At 34.0% G+C, this 21,082-nt stretch overlaps 1 protein-coding gene across 1 annotated transcript in view; it reads left to right on the top strand.

Annotated features, from left to right (window-relative positions):
* Positions 1–21,082, top strand: part of LOC118765242 (organic cation transporter-like protein) — an 81,877-nt gene that overhangs the window by 42,887 nt on the left and 17,908 nt on the right. The window contains exons 10-11 of the mRNA XM_036506984.1: positions 11,248–11,478; positions 18,155–18,357. Coding sequence (XP_036362877.1) covers positions 11,248–11,478; positions 18,155–18,357 — 434 coding nt within the window. The remainder of the gene's footprint in view (positions 1–11,247; positions 11,479–18,154; positions 18,358–21,082) is intronic.

Below are 21,082 nucleotides of genomic sequence, written 5' to 3'. Positions count from 1 at the left end.
GGTTAAACTAACAAGCCATAAACATTAGTACATAAGTACGCGAACAATAACCAGAGTTATCAATCGATAATAGCGCAAAACTGGTTCCCGCTTGGATAACATATCCCCATAAATCCCAAAAGTTTTCAAAGAAAATTTTTGCGAACAGGCCTATATATATATACACACACACACACACACACACACATATATATATATATATATATATATATATATATATATATATATATATATACTCTTTTACTCTTTTACTTGTTTCAGTCATTTGACTGTGGCCATGCTGGAGCACCGCCTTTAGTCGTGCAAATCGACCCAGGACTTATTCTTTGTAAGCCTAGTACTTATTCTATCGGTCTCTTTTGCGGAACCGCTAAATTACGGGGATGTAAACACACCAGCATCGGTTGACAAGCGATGTTGGGGAGAGAAACAGCGACACACAAACACACACATATAAATACAACGGGCTTCTTTCAGTTTCCGCCTACTAAATCCACCGACAAAAGCTTTGGTCGGTCCGAGGCTATAGTAGAAGACGCTTGCCCAAGGTGCCACGCAGTGGGACTGAACCCGGAGCCATGTGGTTCGTAAGCAAGCTACTTTATTTCATAAAATTTGTCATTATAGACAGTACAAAGAGTGTGTAGCTTTGCGGGCTGGACAAACACATTAATGAATGAAAATGAAATAGAATGAATAAATGAGAGACGAAACCCAACACCCGCCGATTGGATTTTTCTCGAAAACATTTTCTTTTTTTTTAAAAATAATATGAGGTTTCAAACCTCTTACAAGAAGGATGCACTAAAACCTCTTACTTAACATGTTTTTTTTTTAAACACACAATTGAGGTTATAAACCACTGCAAATAATACAATAAGATGAGGTTTCAAACCCTATAACGAGGGTCTTTCACCTCCTACTCTTCGATATATCCATCGATATATTCATCATTATCTTCAATAGCGCTTGAGTTCCTGTATCCCGCCATTTCCCATGCCTCACTCATGTAGGACATGTAAGTCGTGTAAGGGCCACCGGGCGATATGCGACACTCCTCCCCAAATCCTTTAAGCCTTTCCCATAAGGGAAGCCTTATGACCTCTACAGCTATCTGCAGAGGCCATTCGGGACCCTGTGTGAAGGGCATATCTACTGTATCTTTATGTTCTTCTAATATTTTTTCCACCTCCCCGCCCTCATAGAAAAAGATAATTAATTGATCATCTTTAAGAGTGGGGTTGTTACTTCTACCGTGGGTGGCACAACTTCGGGACATGCAGACGGCACATCATCTCCCCGCTGAGATGACCCATTCTTCCTTCTTTTTTTTCTTTTCTTCCTGACTCCGGGAGAGTGGAGCTCTTCCGCTTTGTCCGGAGACTCTCCCCCGCCTCCAGAAGCCTTAGGTTCCTTCGGCGGGCAACTATTGTTGCCCGCCTTCTTCCTTTTTAATCCTTTTTGAGTTGAGGAGGCTGAAGCCTCCTCGACCACATCCACCTCTCCCTTTGACCGGGTAGGGGAGGTGGCATCCAGTGACTGTTCCAGGACCTTACCATGGTCCTGCGGGCAGTTCCTTTTAATGTGGCCTGGCTGCAGGCACGAGTGATACTTGGGGGGACGTCCCTCAAGTATCACCGGATACCTGCAGCCAGCCATTTTCAAGAAATCTGGAAAAACCAGATCTGTTGCGGCCGATGGGGTCCACAGGGTCAAAAGCGATTTTGACCCTTCCCAATCGACCGCCGGCAATACCCTTACATTTAAGAGACTGAGCCCGCCACCCCCCTGTCCCCGTCGGATGGTATCTTCAATCCAATCCGCCTCGGTGCCTGGGGGCAACCCACATACCCAGGCTCGTATCAATTTTCTTCCGCAATATGACGGAAGGAACAGAATTTCCTTGCCTTCTAAATGCTGACTCGCAAACTGGCGAGCCTTTTCCCCGTTGTCAAACAGCAACCATTCGGTTGCATGTTTGACACCACGGAATATACATTTTAAAGAGGACAAATAGTCTTTAAGATCATTTTTTATTACTTGTTTTGGAAAGACGGTGATGGAATTAAGAACTTTAGAATAAGTTCTAAGCACCATCGTCTTCTCCTCCATATCTTTTAACCACTGCTTAGGCGGGTTAATTTCCAACTCTAAGACAGAGTTTTTCTTTTTAAGTTCCTTCTCTGCCATGTCAAAAAACAGTTCAAAAGTAGTTCAAAAGACAGTCTGCCAAAAAATTAAACCGAATAAAAAATAAAACAAAATAAAAGAGAAGGGGAGGAAACTGAAATTAAAGTAATGAAAAGAATGAACCAAAATTTAGAAAGAAAGAAAAAATCGAAGGGAAAAGTAAAAGAAAAACCTCACAAATAGCACAGACAGAGAATCCTTTGTATAATACTCCCAAAAGGTAATCCAAATGGCTTATTCCAGTTCGGAAAAAATTGTACTTTTTCTGGCGAGATACGCCCACTAGAATTTACAAAAAGTGTTTTCAAGCAAAAATTCTCAACATAGCCTCGGGCCGACCAAAGCCTTGTGAGTGGATTTGGTAGACGGAAACTGTAAGAAGCCCGTCGTATGTATATATATATATATATATATATATATATATATATATATATATATATATATATATATATATATGTATGTGTGTGTATATGTTTGTGTGTCTGTGTTTGTCCCCCCAACATCGCTTGACAACCGATGCTGATGTGTTTACGTCCCCGTAACTTAGCGGTTCTGCAAAAGAGACCGATAGAATAAGTACTAAGCTTACAAAGAATAAGTCCTGGGGTCGATGTGCTCCACTAAAGGCGGTGCTCCAGCATGGCCACGGTCAAATGACTGAAACAAGTAAAAAGAGTAAAAAAAAAAACAAAAAATATATGTAACCGTACAACCGTCTTATTTGGAGATGTAATGTAAAAGGCTTCTCCAGTTTTATCAAAATCATTTGTAAACTAAAATAGAACATGGGTGTCACTTGTAGGTGGAAAATAAGATTAAAAGCAGGCAATGCATCAATGGAAAAACATATTAACCCTCTCTTGGATAAGGCTAATATATTTTGACCCATTCAGATATTTCTACGATTTTTCTATGAAGTTCTGATATCCTACAAATCCTACTCACTAACCCTTATCATAAATCTTCCCTTCTAAGACACATTGATTACCTTTAACCCAACGCACTACTTTAAAAAAAATTATATACATGATAATTTTTTTAATTTAGATTATTTTAATACAATTTGTATTCTTTATTATCCTTATATTATCATATATTGTTGTTAACTTCCGAAGTTATTACTATTTTTCGATCTTTAATTCGTCTGTTTACATCGGAAAATATTTTTGCATTATTTTCATTATATTCAACTTATATCTCTTACATTATTACATCGTTAGATAGAAATCTGTATACCTTATATATATATATATATACATATACATATATATACATATACATATATACATATATATTCATTATATATATATATATATTTAGAAATATTGAATTACTAAACGTCTCAGAGAGACATGAGCGGTGGTGGAGCGATATAATGGTTGTATACTGTCAACTCAACGTGGCAGTCCCGTAAGGGAATTACACCACCGCCATTTAGCCCTAGGAAACATCGACGTTTCCTGTCGGCTTTGACACATTTTGTGTGTCCTTATTTTTGCAAAGAGGAGGCAATCACCTCCACCAACTGAGACTAGCACCTGAAGTCATATATTTCTGAGTGTATTGCTCGTCATCAGTCCAGGGTAGGCAGCCTCGCTTGCTGAGGTGACTGCAACTTCTCAGCAAATATATCCTATTTTCAGTAAAATTTATTTACTGATCACCAAAATTATAAATATTGAATTTCTAAATGTCTCAGAGAGACATGAGCGGTGGTGGAGCGATATAGTGGTTGTATACTGTCATGGTCTGGGGGGGATATATCTTGGAAATGCGCCGAGCTAATGGTTTCCTTTCAGGGCAGAATTAATAGTCAAGACTATTTAAGTACTTTATCTGTTCAAATTCATTCTATGTTTGCGGAAATGTTTCCAGCGGGAAACGCACTATTTCAGGATGATAATGCACCAATTTACATGGCTAAATTTGTTACTGAATGGCACAAGGAACATTCTAGTGAAGTTGAACATTTTATCTATGCACCACAGTCCACAAATCTCAATATCATTGAATATCTATGGTGCATTTTAGAAAAACAAGTAAAGTGTCGATATCCTCCACCATCATCACTACAAGAACTGGAGACTGTTTTAGCTGAAGAATGGACAAACTTTCCTTTGGAAACAATTCAAATTTGTATGAGTCCACACCTCGTAGAATTCAAAGTGTAATTACTGCCAAAAGCGGTCCTCCTTCACATTAAAATCTGTTTAAAATTTTAAGGTGTTTCCATTATTTTGTTCAACACCTGTAGGTTAAATTTGATATAATTTTGCTTTCTGTCAATGGAATGGACTTAATTACTTGCTAATTTGCCAATTCCTTGTCAGTTAAAGTATGGAATTTTTGAGAAAGAGATGGTTGTTGTTGGCTTCAAACCGGCTCGGATAATATTGCATCTAAATACGAGATGATTTCCAGAATGAGACATTTTAAGAGACGCAGTTGTAAATGCCCGAGATTATTGTAAATTTAGAATATCATTACTGTACATCTTAATAAACTGACCTACCAACTTTTGCTATTAGATTTATAAGGAGACGGCTGTAAACAGCACTTTGAACACTCACCATTAAACCATGTTTGCCACAGCTGATTAGTTTGCAGGATGCAGTTGGATACAAGAAGATAGTTCGGAAGCTCGTTATGCAATAAGATTTTGTGTGAAACTGGGAAAATACGTTAAATAAACTTATTAAATGTTCCAAACTGCTTATAGATTAATTGTAGGAGCCGAGCATCTGTTTTCCGCCAGCATAAGAGGCCAGGCATAGGAAGTCCAACAGGAATCTCAAGATGATCCGCTTTTTCGTCAGCAATGGCATCGTCTACATTCACTGGGTTCACCTCTGGTCAGGCGGTAAACAAAAGGACATTGTAGAGGTTTCGCGGGAGTTCAGAAAGAGATTTCATCGCAAAGGGTCAGAACACTAGTAACAGGATAATTCCATCCTGGTAACCAATTATTTGACAGAGATGTGTATCAAAACTGTGCATCACCTTACTTACAGTCCACACCTTGCTCCCTATGAATTTTGGTTGTTCCCAAGATGAAGGTGAACATGAAAAAGGTTTCGACAAAGGTTCTGGATAACTCCAGTTTAGATGATTTCAATGGGATCTTTACGAAGTGGATGGAGTGCTACAAGTGCATGATGTCAGAGGACTTTACTTTGAAGGAAATTAGAGTTTTGCATTTCTTTGAAATTTATGTTACGACTGCACATTGGAAATGCCTATCAAAGTCATTTTATCTAATTAATACTGATATTCACACACACCACACGAACAGGAGATTATTTATACTTGATATTGGTTGCTTTTATTCATAGAGAAACATAAAGTTACATAATGTTTACATATTTGTGTGCACTTCCTCTCCGGAACTAGACACAAATACATACATACATATATACAGATAGACAGACAGACACATATACATACATGTAGGTGTGTGAATGTATATATGTATGTATTTGCGTGTATTCAGCTTGAAGGAGAGAAATTTGCATAGGCCCTCTGCTAATATTAATTTTTATGTGCAGGCATTAGCGGAACATCATACGATACAGATGACTAGTTTACGTATGCATGTATAATTATACATTTATCTTTGAGGGCAAACAAAGAGACAAAGATAGAGAGGTTCGAACAGTAAGAGAGGGAGAGTGACAGATAGAGAGTGAGAGAGCATGAGAGAGAGTTGCAGATAATTAGATAAAGTGGAGTATATAAAAACCTTCGAATGTATTAACAGAAGACACAAAAACAATATGAAGTTTTCCCAAGTTGATGTTGATGGAATCCTACGTGATTTGGGACAAACCAAATTCTTCCACATCACTCAGTTTATTCTGATTTGTGCCTCTGCAATTGTAATATCGAGCAACAGCTTTTTCTACGTATTTTTCGGTATGTATAAGATCTGCATATAACAATGAATACAGATGTATGTATTTGTGTGTGTGTATACACACATATATAGAAGTATATATACGCATATATGTCATATATGTCTCTCTCTCCCTCTCTCCATATGTATAGACAGGCACACACACACACACACACACATATGTAAGGGCATGTATATATATATGTATATATATATATATATATATATATATATATATATATATATATATATATATATATATATATATATACGGGGTGTCCCAAAAGTCACTGATAGGTTTCAATTTTTAATAACTTTCTTAACTTTACAAATAAATGCATGAAATTTTTATACAATATAAAGGACAATGGAATTTAATATGCAGAAGCCCCAATGTTGCAATACCATTACATCACATATACAAAATAACATCGATGAAATGGCAACCATTTTCGGCTTCGCATTCCCGTCTTCTTCCCAAAACTTACACCATAGCACCCTCAAGAGTTTCAAACACCGACTTCTCTGATTTCTCCGTTGATGTTCTCCTTCAGTTGCACCAGGGTCTCCGAATTGTTGACGTAAACTCTCTCTTTCAGGTATCCCCACAAGAAAAATTCGGGTTTGTCAAGTCTGGGGAACGTGAAGGCCAGTTGACATTGCCGTAGCGGGAAATTATTCTCTCTCCAAAGCACTGCCGTAGCAACTGCCTTGTTTCTCTTGCGGTATGAACAGTTACTCCACCTTGCTGGAACCATGTAGAAGATCTGCTTTGAATTGCCTTCACGTTACCCAAACTTGACAAACCGAGGTTTTTTCATGTGGAGATACCTGAAAGAGGGGGTTTACGTCAAGAAACCGGAGACCCTGGGGCAACTGAAGGAGAACATCAACAGAGAAATTAGAGAAGTGGGGCCTGAAACTCTTGAGGGTGTTATGGAGCAAGTTTTGGAAAGATTACAGGCATGCGAAGCCGAAAATGGTTGCCATTTAAGCGATGTCAATTTTCATATGTGATGTAGTGGTATGGCAAAATTTCACTTGTGCGTATTAATTTCCATTGTCCTTTATATTGTATAAAAATTTCATGCATTTATTTGTAAAGCTAAGAATGTTATTAAGAAATTGAAACCTATCAGTGACTTTTGAGATATGCTGTATAGACATAAGCAAATATACATATTTGAAAATACTAATACATATACACGTATATATGTATGTATGTATGTATGTATGTATGTATGTATGTATGTATGTATGTATGCATGCATGTATAGTGATGCATTAGCTATTTCTAAACATTTTGAAGTAACATTGAATCTTTATCTCTTGTTGAAATTATGCAAACAAATAATGAGATACACAGGGGTTGGACAAAATAATAGAAATATCTTAAAATTTGAAACAAATTTATTTTAATGTGGAGTAGGACCGCCTTTGGCAGTAATTACACCTTGAATTCTACGAGGTGTGAACTCATACAAATTTGAACTGATTCCAAAGGAATTTTTGTCCATTCTTCAGCTATAATAGTCTCCAGTTCTTGTAGAGATGATGGTGGAGGATATCGACTCCTAAAATGCACCATAAATGTTCAATAATGTTGCGATCTGGGGACTGTGGTGCCCAGATAAAATGTTCAACTTCACTAGAATGCTCCTCGTGACATTCAGTAACAATTTAACCTTGTGAATTGGTGCATTATCATCCTGAAAGATTGCGTGTCCCGCTGGAAACAGTTCCGCAAACATAGGATGAATTTGATGAAATAAAATGATTAGATAGTGTTGTCTATTAATTCTGACATGAAGTAAACGATTGGCCCGGCGCATTTCCAAGATATAGCCCTCCAGATCATCACACATCCTCCTCTATGGTTAACAGTTGGAAGAAGGCAATCTGAGTCAAATGTTTCTCTTGGCTGTCTCCACACGAATACTCGGCCGCTGGTCAGACATGAGGTAAAGAATGACTCGTCCTAGAAAATAACATTCTTCTACTCCTCTAGAGATCAATTCTGTAGGTTTTTACTAAACGCTTTGCAACGTTTGTTATTGAAAGTGGTGTTTTTCTGATTGCAGTCCTCACCTGAAATCCAGCTTTGTGCCGCTCCTGGCGAACAGATTTTGTGGAAACAGGGTTCTCGAGGTGGTCATTAATCTCTGCAGTAATTTTGAGAGTTGTACTTTTTGATCCTTTCTAAAAAATTCGCGTAAGTGTCCGATGATCCCTATCTGAAAGTTTTGGTTTTCTTCCAGAGTTTTGTTTCGACGAGGAGGTTTTTTCCTTCTTTTCAAAGAGTGTCATTACTTTCGAGACAGTACTTCTTGATACACCAAACATTTCGGCTGTTTTCATAATGCTAGCTTCTGCCATACGAGCATCAACAATTTGACCTATTTGAAAGTCTGATAGATCTGTCATTTTAATGAATGTTAATTAACTTTTTCTGATGAAAAGAAACAGCAATCTTAGCAAAACATATTAAGTAGCTCTAATAATAAATATAAAAAAGTTTTTAAATAAGCTTTTGACGGTTTTATAGATATTTCAAAATTATGATGCTATGATGCTAAGTTTTTCCATTATTTTGTCCAACTGTGTATGATACGTGAACTGATCTAATTAATAATATAAGTAGCTCACTTTCTCCGCCGTGTTTCACAGCCATCACTCCAGAATACAGATGTAATAATCTGACAGAGTTTCAACTCAATCAATACAACATATCGATTGATGAAGCCGATCTGATATATGATAAATGTTCCATAGACATCATCATTACCGATGGAGGGCTTACTATCGAGAACAGAACTCTGGTCTGTGTGAATGGTTATTACTATACCACACCAGCTGATAAGTCTATAGTGTCACAGGTAGGTTGAGTTCTATTACTGTATTAAACTGTTGTTTAGAATTAATATGTGTTCATGTCAGGTTTACGTCATCTCTGTATTGTCTGTAGAAATCTCCTGGACACCGTAACTTTCTAAGATGCATTCTTACTGTCCATATACATGTATATGGACTGTAAGAATGCCTCTGCTATTTAAAGAATTATGCTGGCCGTCTATAGAGCAAAAAAAAATAAATACTTATAAAAATTGGAAGGTTAGTCCCACTGTTTCGTGCCGTAAGCTTTGGAGCCCTGCAAAAGTGTTGGTTATATGTGTAGAAAATTGTACGCTTTAGATTAGGTTTAGGAGATACCTATGTACTTAGGAAAAAATATTATCTTTCATTTTATATATTTGTAGTTATAACCATTTAAATTTACTTATTTTTAGCCACTGAATTGCATGCCAGTGTTCTCATGGCAAAAGTCAAAACTGTTCGTTGTCATGGCAACTCCAGCTTATCGCTGTTTACTCTGTGGACGAAAGAACTATCAGCTATTGGTTGTTGTAAAGAGCACTTAGGGATTAATGCCACTATTACTTTAGACTATGTAAAATTATTTACTAGATATCTGCGCGGAAAATTCGATTCGCAATCCGCTGAAAATTGATGATGGACCCGGCATAATTGGTGAAATAGGTGAAACGATATTTTTAAAGAGAAAATATAACAACGGGGTTCGACTGCTACCCGAGTGGTGTGTTTCAGCGGTGTATGTCACGAAACGCGGTTAGTATTTTTTTCTGTTTCGCTGTGCTTCTTGAGATTATGATACACTCGAAGATTGCATTCGACAATCAATTCTGCCGAGAACAAATATTTACAGTGACCTGTGGCGCACATACTTGCATATACCTGAGATACCAGAATGCCAACATAGTGTTGAGTTTCTAAACTCGCAAAGCGGTGCTGTGGCACTAATCGTTCTACGATAGACTCGTATCTCTGCGTGTTTATGTGGCGTTCCTGTTTCGAAAAACAAGATTTGTTTCAAAAGATCCTACAGTGTATATCTCAATTTCGTTAAATTCATAACATTCTATTACATTGCTTTATTTCATCATTGTTTTCTTTTTATGACAATCCATGTGCATTCGTTTCATTTCGATAGTTATTTATAGCGGCAGGTCATAAATATTATTTCATTATTGTTTCCAATTATATTTCTTTTTTAAAAACAAACAGTTCCTTTTTTGTTTGTTTAGTATCCTTTGATTCATTTTTTCTTAAAAATAAGAAGCTTCCCTTTTGTTTGTTTACTTTCATTAAATTCTTTTGTTTTTTTTATATCCAATGATCCCGGTTCCCATCGTCTGCGTTTCCAACAATAGTCTGTCTGTTGCTATGACAACAATGGCAGCAAACAGTTTCGATTTCCGTTTGTGAGAACATGGACTAATTTCTTTGGATAAAAATATATAAATTTTAATGGTTTTATCTTGTTACTTATTAATTTATCAAAGAGTAAATGCAATACTCGTCATCAGTATGCAAAACTACGTCTGTGTGGAAAATTTGAAAAGAATCCATTGAGAATTGAAAAGTCTTCAAGCGGTTCGAAGAAAACGCAATAGACTTTTCATAGTCAATCAACTTACAAAATTAATACAGTTCTATATTTAAGGGATGAGGAATTATGTACATTATTTACATTTTTTACATTTGGCGGATATTTGTCCTCATCTTGTTTCTTTTTAACACAATGTTTCGGCTGATATACTCTCCAGCCTTCATCGGGTGTCTTGGAGACATATGACGTAGTGGTTAAGTGCGCGGGCTACCAACCCCAAATATTCCGAGTTTGATTCCAGGCAGTGACCGTAGTAGTAATAATAATAATAATAATGATGATAATAACAATAATAACAACATCGAGAAATACCTTGGGAACGAGAACCCAGGTTCGAAATTTCTCCAAGACACCTGATGAACGCTGGAAGGTATATTAGTCGAAACGTTGAGGACAAATATCTGTGAAATGTAAATCTTGTAAATAATTTTAAGAATTAATGTTTTTTAATTGTAAGGCATGAATTATTTTGTCGACATGTTGTATTATAAACTGTTAAAGAAGTGTGTTAACATATGAATGTGAACATTTGTTGCTCTTTTCCAGCATTACATAACGTATCACAGACTTACCTGGAGAAATTGTCTCCCTTAGAAATTTTCTATGATGTCATGAAAAGAACAAACAGGCAAAATCTAAACTCTACACCTTAATCAAGTAATTCATCATTGTCTATAAATTATGTTTATTTTTACAGTGGGACCTGGTCTGCAACAATTTAGGATTGGCTGAATCAACGCAAACGGTTTATGCTTTGGGTCAAGTGGTCAGTGGTCTGTTAGCACCATATTTAATAGAAAAATTCGGACGAAAACCTACGAGAGTGACAAGTAATATTTTGCTGGTAGTCTTGAACTTAATCGCAGCATATTCTCCGTTTTATTGGTTGTTTACCACAATGAGATTTTTCGCTGGAATAGTTCGTGAGGTAATACTATTAAACACTGTCTTTACTCAAATATACAAATACACAAATACACAAAACTACACTTTAACTGCCCCCTATATATAGGACAAAAATAAGTGTATACACATGCATACATACCAATCAGTCAGTTTGACACCCCACCTTTCACTCACTTTTTCCCTCTCTCTCTCTTTTACTATATGTATATATATATAATTGAGGTGTGTCTGTGTCTGTCTGACTGTGTGCATCACTAAAACTGGTTCCAATTTCAATTACTTTCAGTATGTGTGTGTGTATGTATATATATATATATATATATATATATATATATATATATATATATATATATATATATATATATATACATATATATATTAGTTTCCTTTCTATTAGTTTCACTATGTATCCATATGCATGTTTTGTGAATTAGATTGTCAGATTTTTTAGTATAGGTAAAGGTTTTTATGATATTTTTAGTAGTATTAAATTTAATAATAATAGAATTAATAATAATAATAATAATAATAATAATAATAATAATAATAATAATAATAATAATAATAATAATAATAATAATAAGTAGTAGTATTAGTAGTAGTAGTAGTAGTAGTAGTAGTAGTAGTAGTAGTAGTAGTAGTAGTAGCAGCAGTAGGTTTTTCGCAAATAATTTTATAAACGATAAGTAATACGTTTTTAGTTTTGGAATTTTTTAGTTTTTATTCCATAAATATTTTCGGAATGATATGTATATTTATCTAAGTAATAATGGTGTAATTTATTTATTTATATGTTTATTGATTGAAAAAATATGAATTTCTAATTGATATATTTGTTAATTATAATTTAGATAGTACTTCTATTTAATTTTATAATTTTATAATTTTATTATTTTATAATTATTATATGTGAACGAAAATCTAAAAATATTTAGTGTGATTGTTTTGTAAAATAGCTTGTGAATTAAAATATTAGAGTATAGCTAGGGTACAGATATTCTATTGCTTGTTAATGTTATTCTTAAAGCTAAATTATATCTTCATAGATAAATACATTTTTCTCCCTATTTACTCTATTTTTTTACCTTAGGGTTTTAACATGATAAATGTATTATAGGTACCTGATCCTACTATTTTAAGTTTCAAATTTAGTTAATGGAGTTTGTTCTATAAGAACAATCGTGATTTTAAGTCTTTAAAAAATATTGTTTAATTCTATTTGATTATTTATTTACTTATTATTGTTATTATTGTTGACCTGAAGAGTGACTATAATTTCAAATTGAATTGTTTTTCGATTAAATTTAAATTTAATTGAAATTCGAATTTCAATTATAGCTATGAAACGTACGTAGTCTTTTTACTTAGTATATATTGTTTATTCATTTTTGTACTTCTTGTCATCTAGTTATATGTTTTAAGATATATTTTGTTTTTTAATTAGGCTTATGTATATCATTGTTTGAATTGCACAAAGTTGTTTTTCTCTAATATATATATTATATATCTATATTGTGAAATTTGATTTAATACTAAATTTAATTTTTCCCTGTAAGTTTGGAGTTATACTCCCTAATATTATTATTTTAATTATTATTATTATTATTATTATTATTATTATTATTATTATTATTATTATTATTATAATTATATACCTACACACATATATATATATATATATATATACATATATATATATATATGGTTATATATACATACACTTATATATATGTAGATATGTATATATGTAGACATATATACATACACATTTATATATGTATATATATATATATATGGTTATATATACATACATATGTATTTATACATACATACATACATATATATGTATATATATATATATATATATATATATATATATATATATATATATACATATGTCTACATCTTTATGAGTAGATTTATATTCTCTGGGATGTTAATATTCAATTTAAAAACTTTGTATTGTTGGAAAACATATATGTGATTTAGCTGATGAATACTTGACATTATATTTGCTGTAATATTTGCAGCTTTAAATAAAATGTTTTTAGTATGAAACAATTGTACTCAACTATTGATCCATTCTTGTTGCTTTTTCTTGTTTATATATATATATATATATATATATATATATATATATATATATATATATATATATATATATATATATATAGCCTCAGGACTACCAGAGCCTTCTGAATAGATTTCGTACACGGAAACGGAAAGAGAATGTCATATATATGTCTATGTCTATATTTGTGTGTGTGTGTCTCTGTTTGTACCCCAGCATTGCATAACAACCAATGTTGCTGTGTTTCCGTTGCCATAACCTAGAGTTTCGGCGAAAAACACTGATAGAATAAGTACTAGGCTTACATGGAATAAATCCTGTGGTCGATTGTTCCACCATAGGTAGTGCTCCAGCATGGTCGCATTGAGATGACTGAAACAAGTAAAAGAATAAAAAAGCTATGCCCTTTTAATCCCGAGCGAGACCGGGTATCTCTGCTGGTATATATATATATATATGTATGTATGTATATATAAAATTTCGGATCACAGATTACTTAGTAATGAAAAAACAAAAAACTATAAAATAACGAATAGCGATACATTAAGATTGAGTGGCAAAAAACAAAAAAAATAATATCTGATTATAAGAAAGAAGGGATAACAGAACCTTTTGAGTCTAATAGACCTAGAATAAGATTAAAAGACCATAAACCTAATTTTAACAGTAACCCTAGCGTTAGACTAATTTGCCCAGGGATGTCCGATCTCGGAAAAATATGTAAGGTAATTATCGATGAATATATACCAACACGCAGAAACATATCAAAATTAAAGCTATAGCTTAACACATATATACATATATATACATTATATACATATATTATATACATATATACATTATATACATATACATTATACATATACATTATATACATATATATACATTATACATATATAATATATTCTTCTAACAAATTAGTCGATAAAAAGACTAAAAAGCTTATACTAATTGATAACGACTAGTCATCAATTAAACCTGTACTACTCAATAAAGCCCTCCTGTTTGCAAGAGAGAATTCTAATCTATGAGTGTAATTAACATAATATTAGCATCAAGGAAAACCATTATAAAAATTGATAAATATTGGGTATAGAAGGACGCTAGCGATATCTTTGACATAAATAACTATACACAAAACGGAATTCACAATAATAAGGTTAAAATAGAGGAAAATAAACTTTAGGATAAAATGATTACTGGTGGAATTCGATATAAAATAGTTAAGTAATAATATAAGAATAAACACCAAGAAACATATATAAGGCATAAATAAACCAAACATAACAAGGAGGAACTAATAAAATTGAAAGATAAGAGAATAGAAAAATGGTCAAAAATAAAGCACTGTGATAATGAAAATTGAGACCTAAGGTACCTAGGCAGCACTATGTCTGTAAATGGTTCAATAGATAAAGAGATCACAGCCAGGATCCAGAAAGCCAGCCAAGCACCCGGTAGACTCAGAGTCAAAATACTACAACAGAATGGCTTGCGGCTGTCCACGAGACTCAAGATATACAAAGATGTCCTTCTCTCCACGCTGCTGTATGGTTGTGAATCATGGACTCCATACGGCAGACACATCAAGCAGTTGGAACACTTCCATACAAGATCACTGCGCACAATCATGGGCATCAACTGGCACGACAGAGTCTCTAGTGAAGGAGTCCTAGACAGAGCAGTGGTATAATGTGGTGTAGCATCCAGCTTCGCAAACTCGAGACCGCAACCACTAACAAGGCTACCTGGAGGTCAATCACCAACACTGCTGTAGCTGCCTTTGAGGAGAATAGACAGCAATGCCACGCTGCCACAAGAAACAAACGTCACTGGGCCGCATCTTCCTTAGTCTTGATCACAGACTACCAGTGTCCAGCCTGCAGGTGACTGTGTGCTTCTAGCTATGGGCTACGGAGTCACATGCGTTCCCACCGCTGACTTCTGAGACCACAGACTACGTCTTCATCAGAGATTGATGGACTATCAAGAATATATGTATATATATATATACTATAATGAAAAATGCGAGCCAGGGATACTATATTCTTAAGTATTTAATAAACCTGGAAAATTTCAGGACAAGAAGTAAGAGAAAAGTTTCTATTTAAGAAGTAAGAAAGAGCTTAAAGTATTGCAGCTAAAATAAAATTTGATTGGGTTGCCCATTCAATAAAGTATTCAAGTAAGCCAAGCCATTCAATACTGTCCAACCGTCTTTCACCCAAGAAATAAAAGAAAATACATGAAAATACTACAGCTAAATATATATTCGATAAAAATAATCTGATGCTTTATCTTAAATGCTTATATATTATTTTAAAATTATATATTATATATCGTTAAAATTATATATTATATATTGTTTAAAAATTTTTAAGTAGCGGTTCACTTTTGTTTATTACTGATACAATGTTATAAAGATGATCATTATGTTCTTTCATTTTGATTAACTCTTGACTTCTGCATTTATTTGAGGGAAACTTAGATTTACCTAACATAAAATGAACTGTATAAGGCCTCAAACACCTTTCATACGTTGTATATATAACATTTCTATGCCAGATTTTGGGAGGCGCATCCTAAATCCTGGCATTATTTTTCGTGTTTTCCTGTTTATTTTGATTAGTTCACTTAGAGTCCAGTTAAGAATATTGTAGCTGTAACTTATAACTGGGACAGCTAGAGTGCTTATACCTATTATCTTGTTTTTCGCATTGAGCTCTGTTTTCAGTATTAATCTAACATTCTTTTCTTATCTTCTCGTTCATTTCTGTGTGTTGTATCGTATCTAGTTCATTGATTCCTAAGCATTTGTATGTCTGGCTTTGGGCTAATTCTCTTATCTCATTTGTTTTATCTAGTGTGATGTTTCTACTCTTATCTGGTTTTCCTTTCTTCAAGGTTGCTTTGGCACATTTTTCTAAGACGACTTTCATGTTTATTTATTTGATAAATCCATGTACTGTCTGTAGTAATGTTTCCATTGTACAGTTTTATCATTTGTAGCGTACAGTTTTAGATCATCCATATATAAGAGGTGGTTGATTGTGTTGCCGTAACAGTTGTATTCACATCCAGTTCTGTTTAGCATGTTAGATAAAGGTGTCAGTGCCAAGAAGAAAAGGAGATGGCTTTAGTTTTTATGAGTCCCTCTTTCGTCTGGAGCTGTCGCACTGTCAGCTATTTATACATGGAATGTTTTATATATTTAATGGTTATTGGTGCTACCTTGCTCATGGCTAGTATTTCTTGGATCGATGTGTGGGGAATACTATTAAAAGCCTTTCTATTATGGATCCAGGCCATACTTAGAACATTCTTCTTTCTGCAGCTGTCTTCAGTTATGGCTTTATTGATCAGTAGCTGAATGTTATTATTATTATTATTATTATTATTATTATTATTATTATTATTATTATTATTATTATTATTATTATTATCATTATTATTATTATTATTATTATTATTATTTATTATTATTATCATTATTATTATTATTATTATTATATATATATATATATATATATATATATATATATATATATATATATATATGTGTGTGTGTGTGTGTGTGTGAGAGAGAGAGTGTGTGTGTTCTGTATTGGTTCATTTAAATTCTTCTGAAGGGGCTGGTTTCTATCAAAGATATAAAGCTCTATCATTGGAATGTAGATAACAAAAACAATGTCATATTTTAAACCTGAGAAAAGTCTTGCACAGATTTGCTTTTCCACTTGCAGATTGTATTTGTAATGTGCGAGTCAGTTGGATCATTTCCTTTTTTGAAAATTCAAGTTTATTCAGACAGTTTGGCATTTACTTATAAAGCCAATATAAATTGGTAATCTGAAAGTATGTATGCATGTATGTATGTATATATGTATGTACGTATGTACGTATGTATGTATGTATGTATGTATGTATGTATGTATGTATGTATGTATGTATGTATGTATGTATGTACGTATGTATGTGTGAGTGTGTGTGTGTGTGTGCAATGTGTGTGTGTGTGTATAGTTGTATTTAGTTTTGTCAGCCGAATAACTGTATTTTGCCACATAATTCTAGCAATCTCGGATATTTAATAAACATTTAAGTAAATTTATATTTCATAGTTAACATCAATAATTTTATTCGTTGCCAGTTTTTACTTTCGATTTTCTTTTTGAAGGAGGTTCGTTAATACAATTACTTAATGAATTCATTGTTTATCTCGGCTGCATCCCCAATAACATTCAAATATTTCACATGAGATTTCACGCATTTGAAGCATTGGTTAATTGTTGCGCTATTTCAGTCATGTTAGCAACAATAAATTAAGTTTGAATATACTCATACAATTCTGTCTTCGAGCTGCTACTATCTCCCTCAAAACTATCCAAACATGCACGTATATAATGGCAATATCCTGCGACCAGTTCGAAAGGCGAAAAGTAGAATCAGTTGTTTCTGATCACGGGACATACACGCAAAACAATAACGTTAAATCGGATCCGATAGTAATTCACTATTGTTTCAATATTTGTCTGTATTCACTGTTTGAAAAGACATATGCTTATTTTCAATAACTTTTCCATTTTCTATTAAATTTCAAACTTTTCTTTATTGTCCTCATTTTTCGCAGGCATATCTTTTTAGCTCTATAAATTTGATTTGTGAATTATACGCAAAAGAAAGACGAATTATTATGTCAAGTACATTTATGTGTATTTGGGCTATTTATACGTCTTCTCTCGGATTCATAGCCTACATGTTGAAGGATTACAGTTGGAACACGATATTCCTGTTTAATGCTGTTATCTCGGGATATTTTGTTGTGGATTTCTTGTAAGTATCCTATTTTGTTTTGCATTAAATGCTTACATCGATACTCACATTGATATACATTCATGCATGCATATATACATTATATACATTATATACGCGTTTCATTATATTTTTCAATGCACCAACATATATATTTCAATTGGCATCATCATCATCACTGTCGTTGTTTTTGTCGTCGTTGTCGTCGTCGTCGTCACCATCATCATCGTCATCAAAATAATAATAATGATAATGATAGTTCTTTCTGTTATACACAGAATACTTGAAATTTTTCGAGGAAGAGGCTAGTCGATTACACAAACTCCAGTGCTTAACTGGTATTTGTTTTATCCATTCCGAAAGGATGAAAGGCAATGTCGGCCTCAACAGAATTTGAACTCAGATCACAAAAAGGGACGAAATGCAGTAAATAATAATGATGATGATGATGATGATGATAATAATAATAATAATAATAAAAATAATAATAATAATAATAATAATAATAATAATAATAATAATAATAATAATAAGCCATGTGTTGAGAGGGATTCTTTGGGGTTTGAATAATTCACCTCTGGAAACATGGGTGGTTCTTTCAACATCCTTAAACAGCCCTTATTCAGGGACCGTTTGAGCGGGATGGGCTACACAACCTGAAGAAAATTCTAACTGGGCCCCATCTTCAAGGTCATGTGCTGTTTATCTTGATATGAGATCACCATGTCGCGCACATATGGTTGTGATGCATGTGCCTGGTGTACCATTATCAGATGGGTAGTCATGATGAGTATATTGGGCTTCGTATATTTTACACCAGTGTCACTTTGATGGCATGAACTGCTCTCTCACTCAATTATAATAATAATAATAATAATAATAATAATAATAATGCCACTTTGACCCACGAATAGTCAAGAAGAAAGGCGAAAAGATAGACAGATACAACCCTCTTAAGTACGAAATAGCCCGGCTATAGGAAATGAAGATGGTGAAGATAGTGCAATTATTGTTGGGTCATTGGAAACAGTATCAGAAGGCATCAAGAGGAATATAAAGGAAAATGAAATAGAGTGCCCAATAGAACTGTTACAAAAGATTTGTCTCCTTGGCATGGCCAGAATAATCAGGAAAGTACTAGATAGCTGAAAATAACGAATAGCATAGTACCGTAGGCTGCAAATAGTAGGTCCGCTACGCATGCAAGACTCCAGGAGCTCCAACAAAACCTGTGGTAAAGGGAAAATAATAATAATAATAATAATAATAATAATAATAATAATAATAATAATAATAATCATAATAATAATAATAATAATAATAATAATAATAATGATGATGATGATAATAATAATAATAATAATAATAATAATAATAATAATAATAATAATAATAATGATGATGATGATAATGATAATAATAATAATAATAATAATAATAATAATAATAATAATAATAATAATAATAATAATAATAATAATAGAGCAAGAACAAACATACAAATATTTAGGGATAAATGAAGGCTCTGGTATTCAGCATGCAAGCATGAAAGAGAAGATCAGGAAGGAATGTTATAGGAGAGTTCGTGCAGTCCTGAAATCTGAACTAAATGCACGTAACAAGGTGTTAGCTATAAATTCCTTAGCAGTTCCAGTTGTTACTTATAGCTATATGAGTGAAGTAAAGAATATAGATAGGAAAATAGCAAGCTGCTGAGTTGTAATAGGATGCACCACCCAAAGGCAGACGTAGATCGCCTTTACCTTCCCAGAGCCCAAGGAGGTCGAGGCCTGATCCAATTCGAACTAGCTTACAAAACAACCACAATTGGACTGGCCAAATATCTCGAAATATCGAATGACTGGATGCTAAAGCTCGTGGAAAATCACGAGAGACGAAAGAAGCTTCATCCTATCATAAAGGAAAGCAAAAAATTTGCTATTGATCTCGTGCAGGATACCCAAACTGAACAACCCGAGGGAAGTACGGCAACTATTGTTGCAAAGAAGGTGAAAATAATGGCAACGAAAAAAGCGCACGAGCAATTGGCTGATAGGTGGGAGGAGAAACCTCTGCACGGCAAATATGTGACCCGCAGCAAACAAGCTGATGTTGACCAGAAGCAAACCCATCAGTGGCTACGGAGCTCAGGGCTAAAAGCAGAGAGCGAAGGTTTCATCCTGGCTGCTCAAGATCAAAGCCTATTAACCCGGAACTACCAGGCCAATGTGATGAAAAATGGAGCAGACCCAAAATGCCGATTCTGCAACGACATGATTGAAACAGTGGACCACCTAATCCCTGGATGTAAAGTCTTAGCACCAGTGGAGTATAAATTAAGACATGACAGAGTTGGCCAATATCTACACTGGCTAATAAGTCGGCATTACAATATCAAAACTGCCGACAAGTGGTATAATCACCACCCTGAGGCTGTAACTGAAGGAGAAAATGTAACCATTCTGTGGGACTTTCCAGTACATACAGACCGAACCATCAAGGCCAATAAACCAGATATTGTTGTGAAAGACCAAGACAATAAAGTTTGCTTATTGATCGACATGAGCATACCCTGTGATCATAATATCTCAGCGAAAGAGTTTGAGAAGCTCAGAAAATATAAAGACCTACTCATTGAAATTGAGAAAATGTGGCATCTCAAGGCGGTTACAATACCAGTGATCGTAGGAGCACTAGGAATGATCAAGGAGGGAACCGAAAATTATATGAGAATGATCCCTGGCTT

The sequence above is a fragment of the Octopus sinensis genome, linkage group LG11 (genome assembly GCF_006345805.1).
Source record: "Octopus sinensis linkage group LG11, ASM634580v1, whole genome shotgun sequence".
NCBI lineage: Eukaryota > Metazoa > Mollusca > Cephalopoda > Octopoda > Octopodidae > Octopus > Octopus sinensis.
The sequence above is the reverse complement of the archived record's forward strand: the minus strand, read 5'-3'. Positions and strand labels throughout refer to the sequence as shown.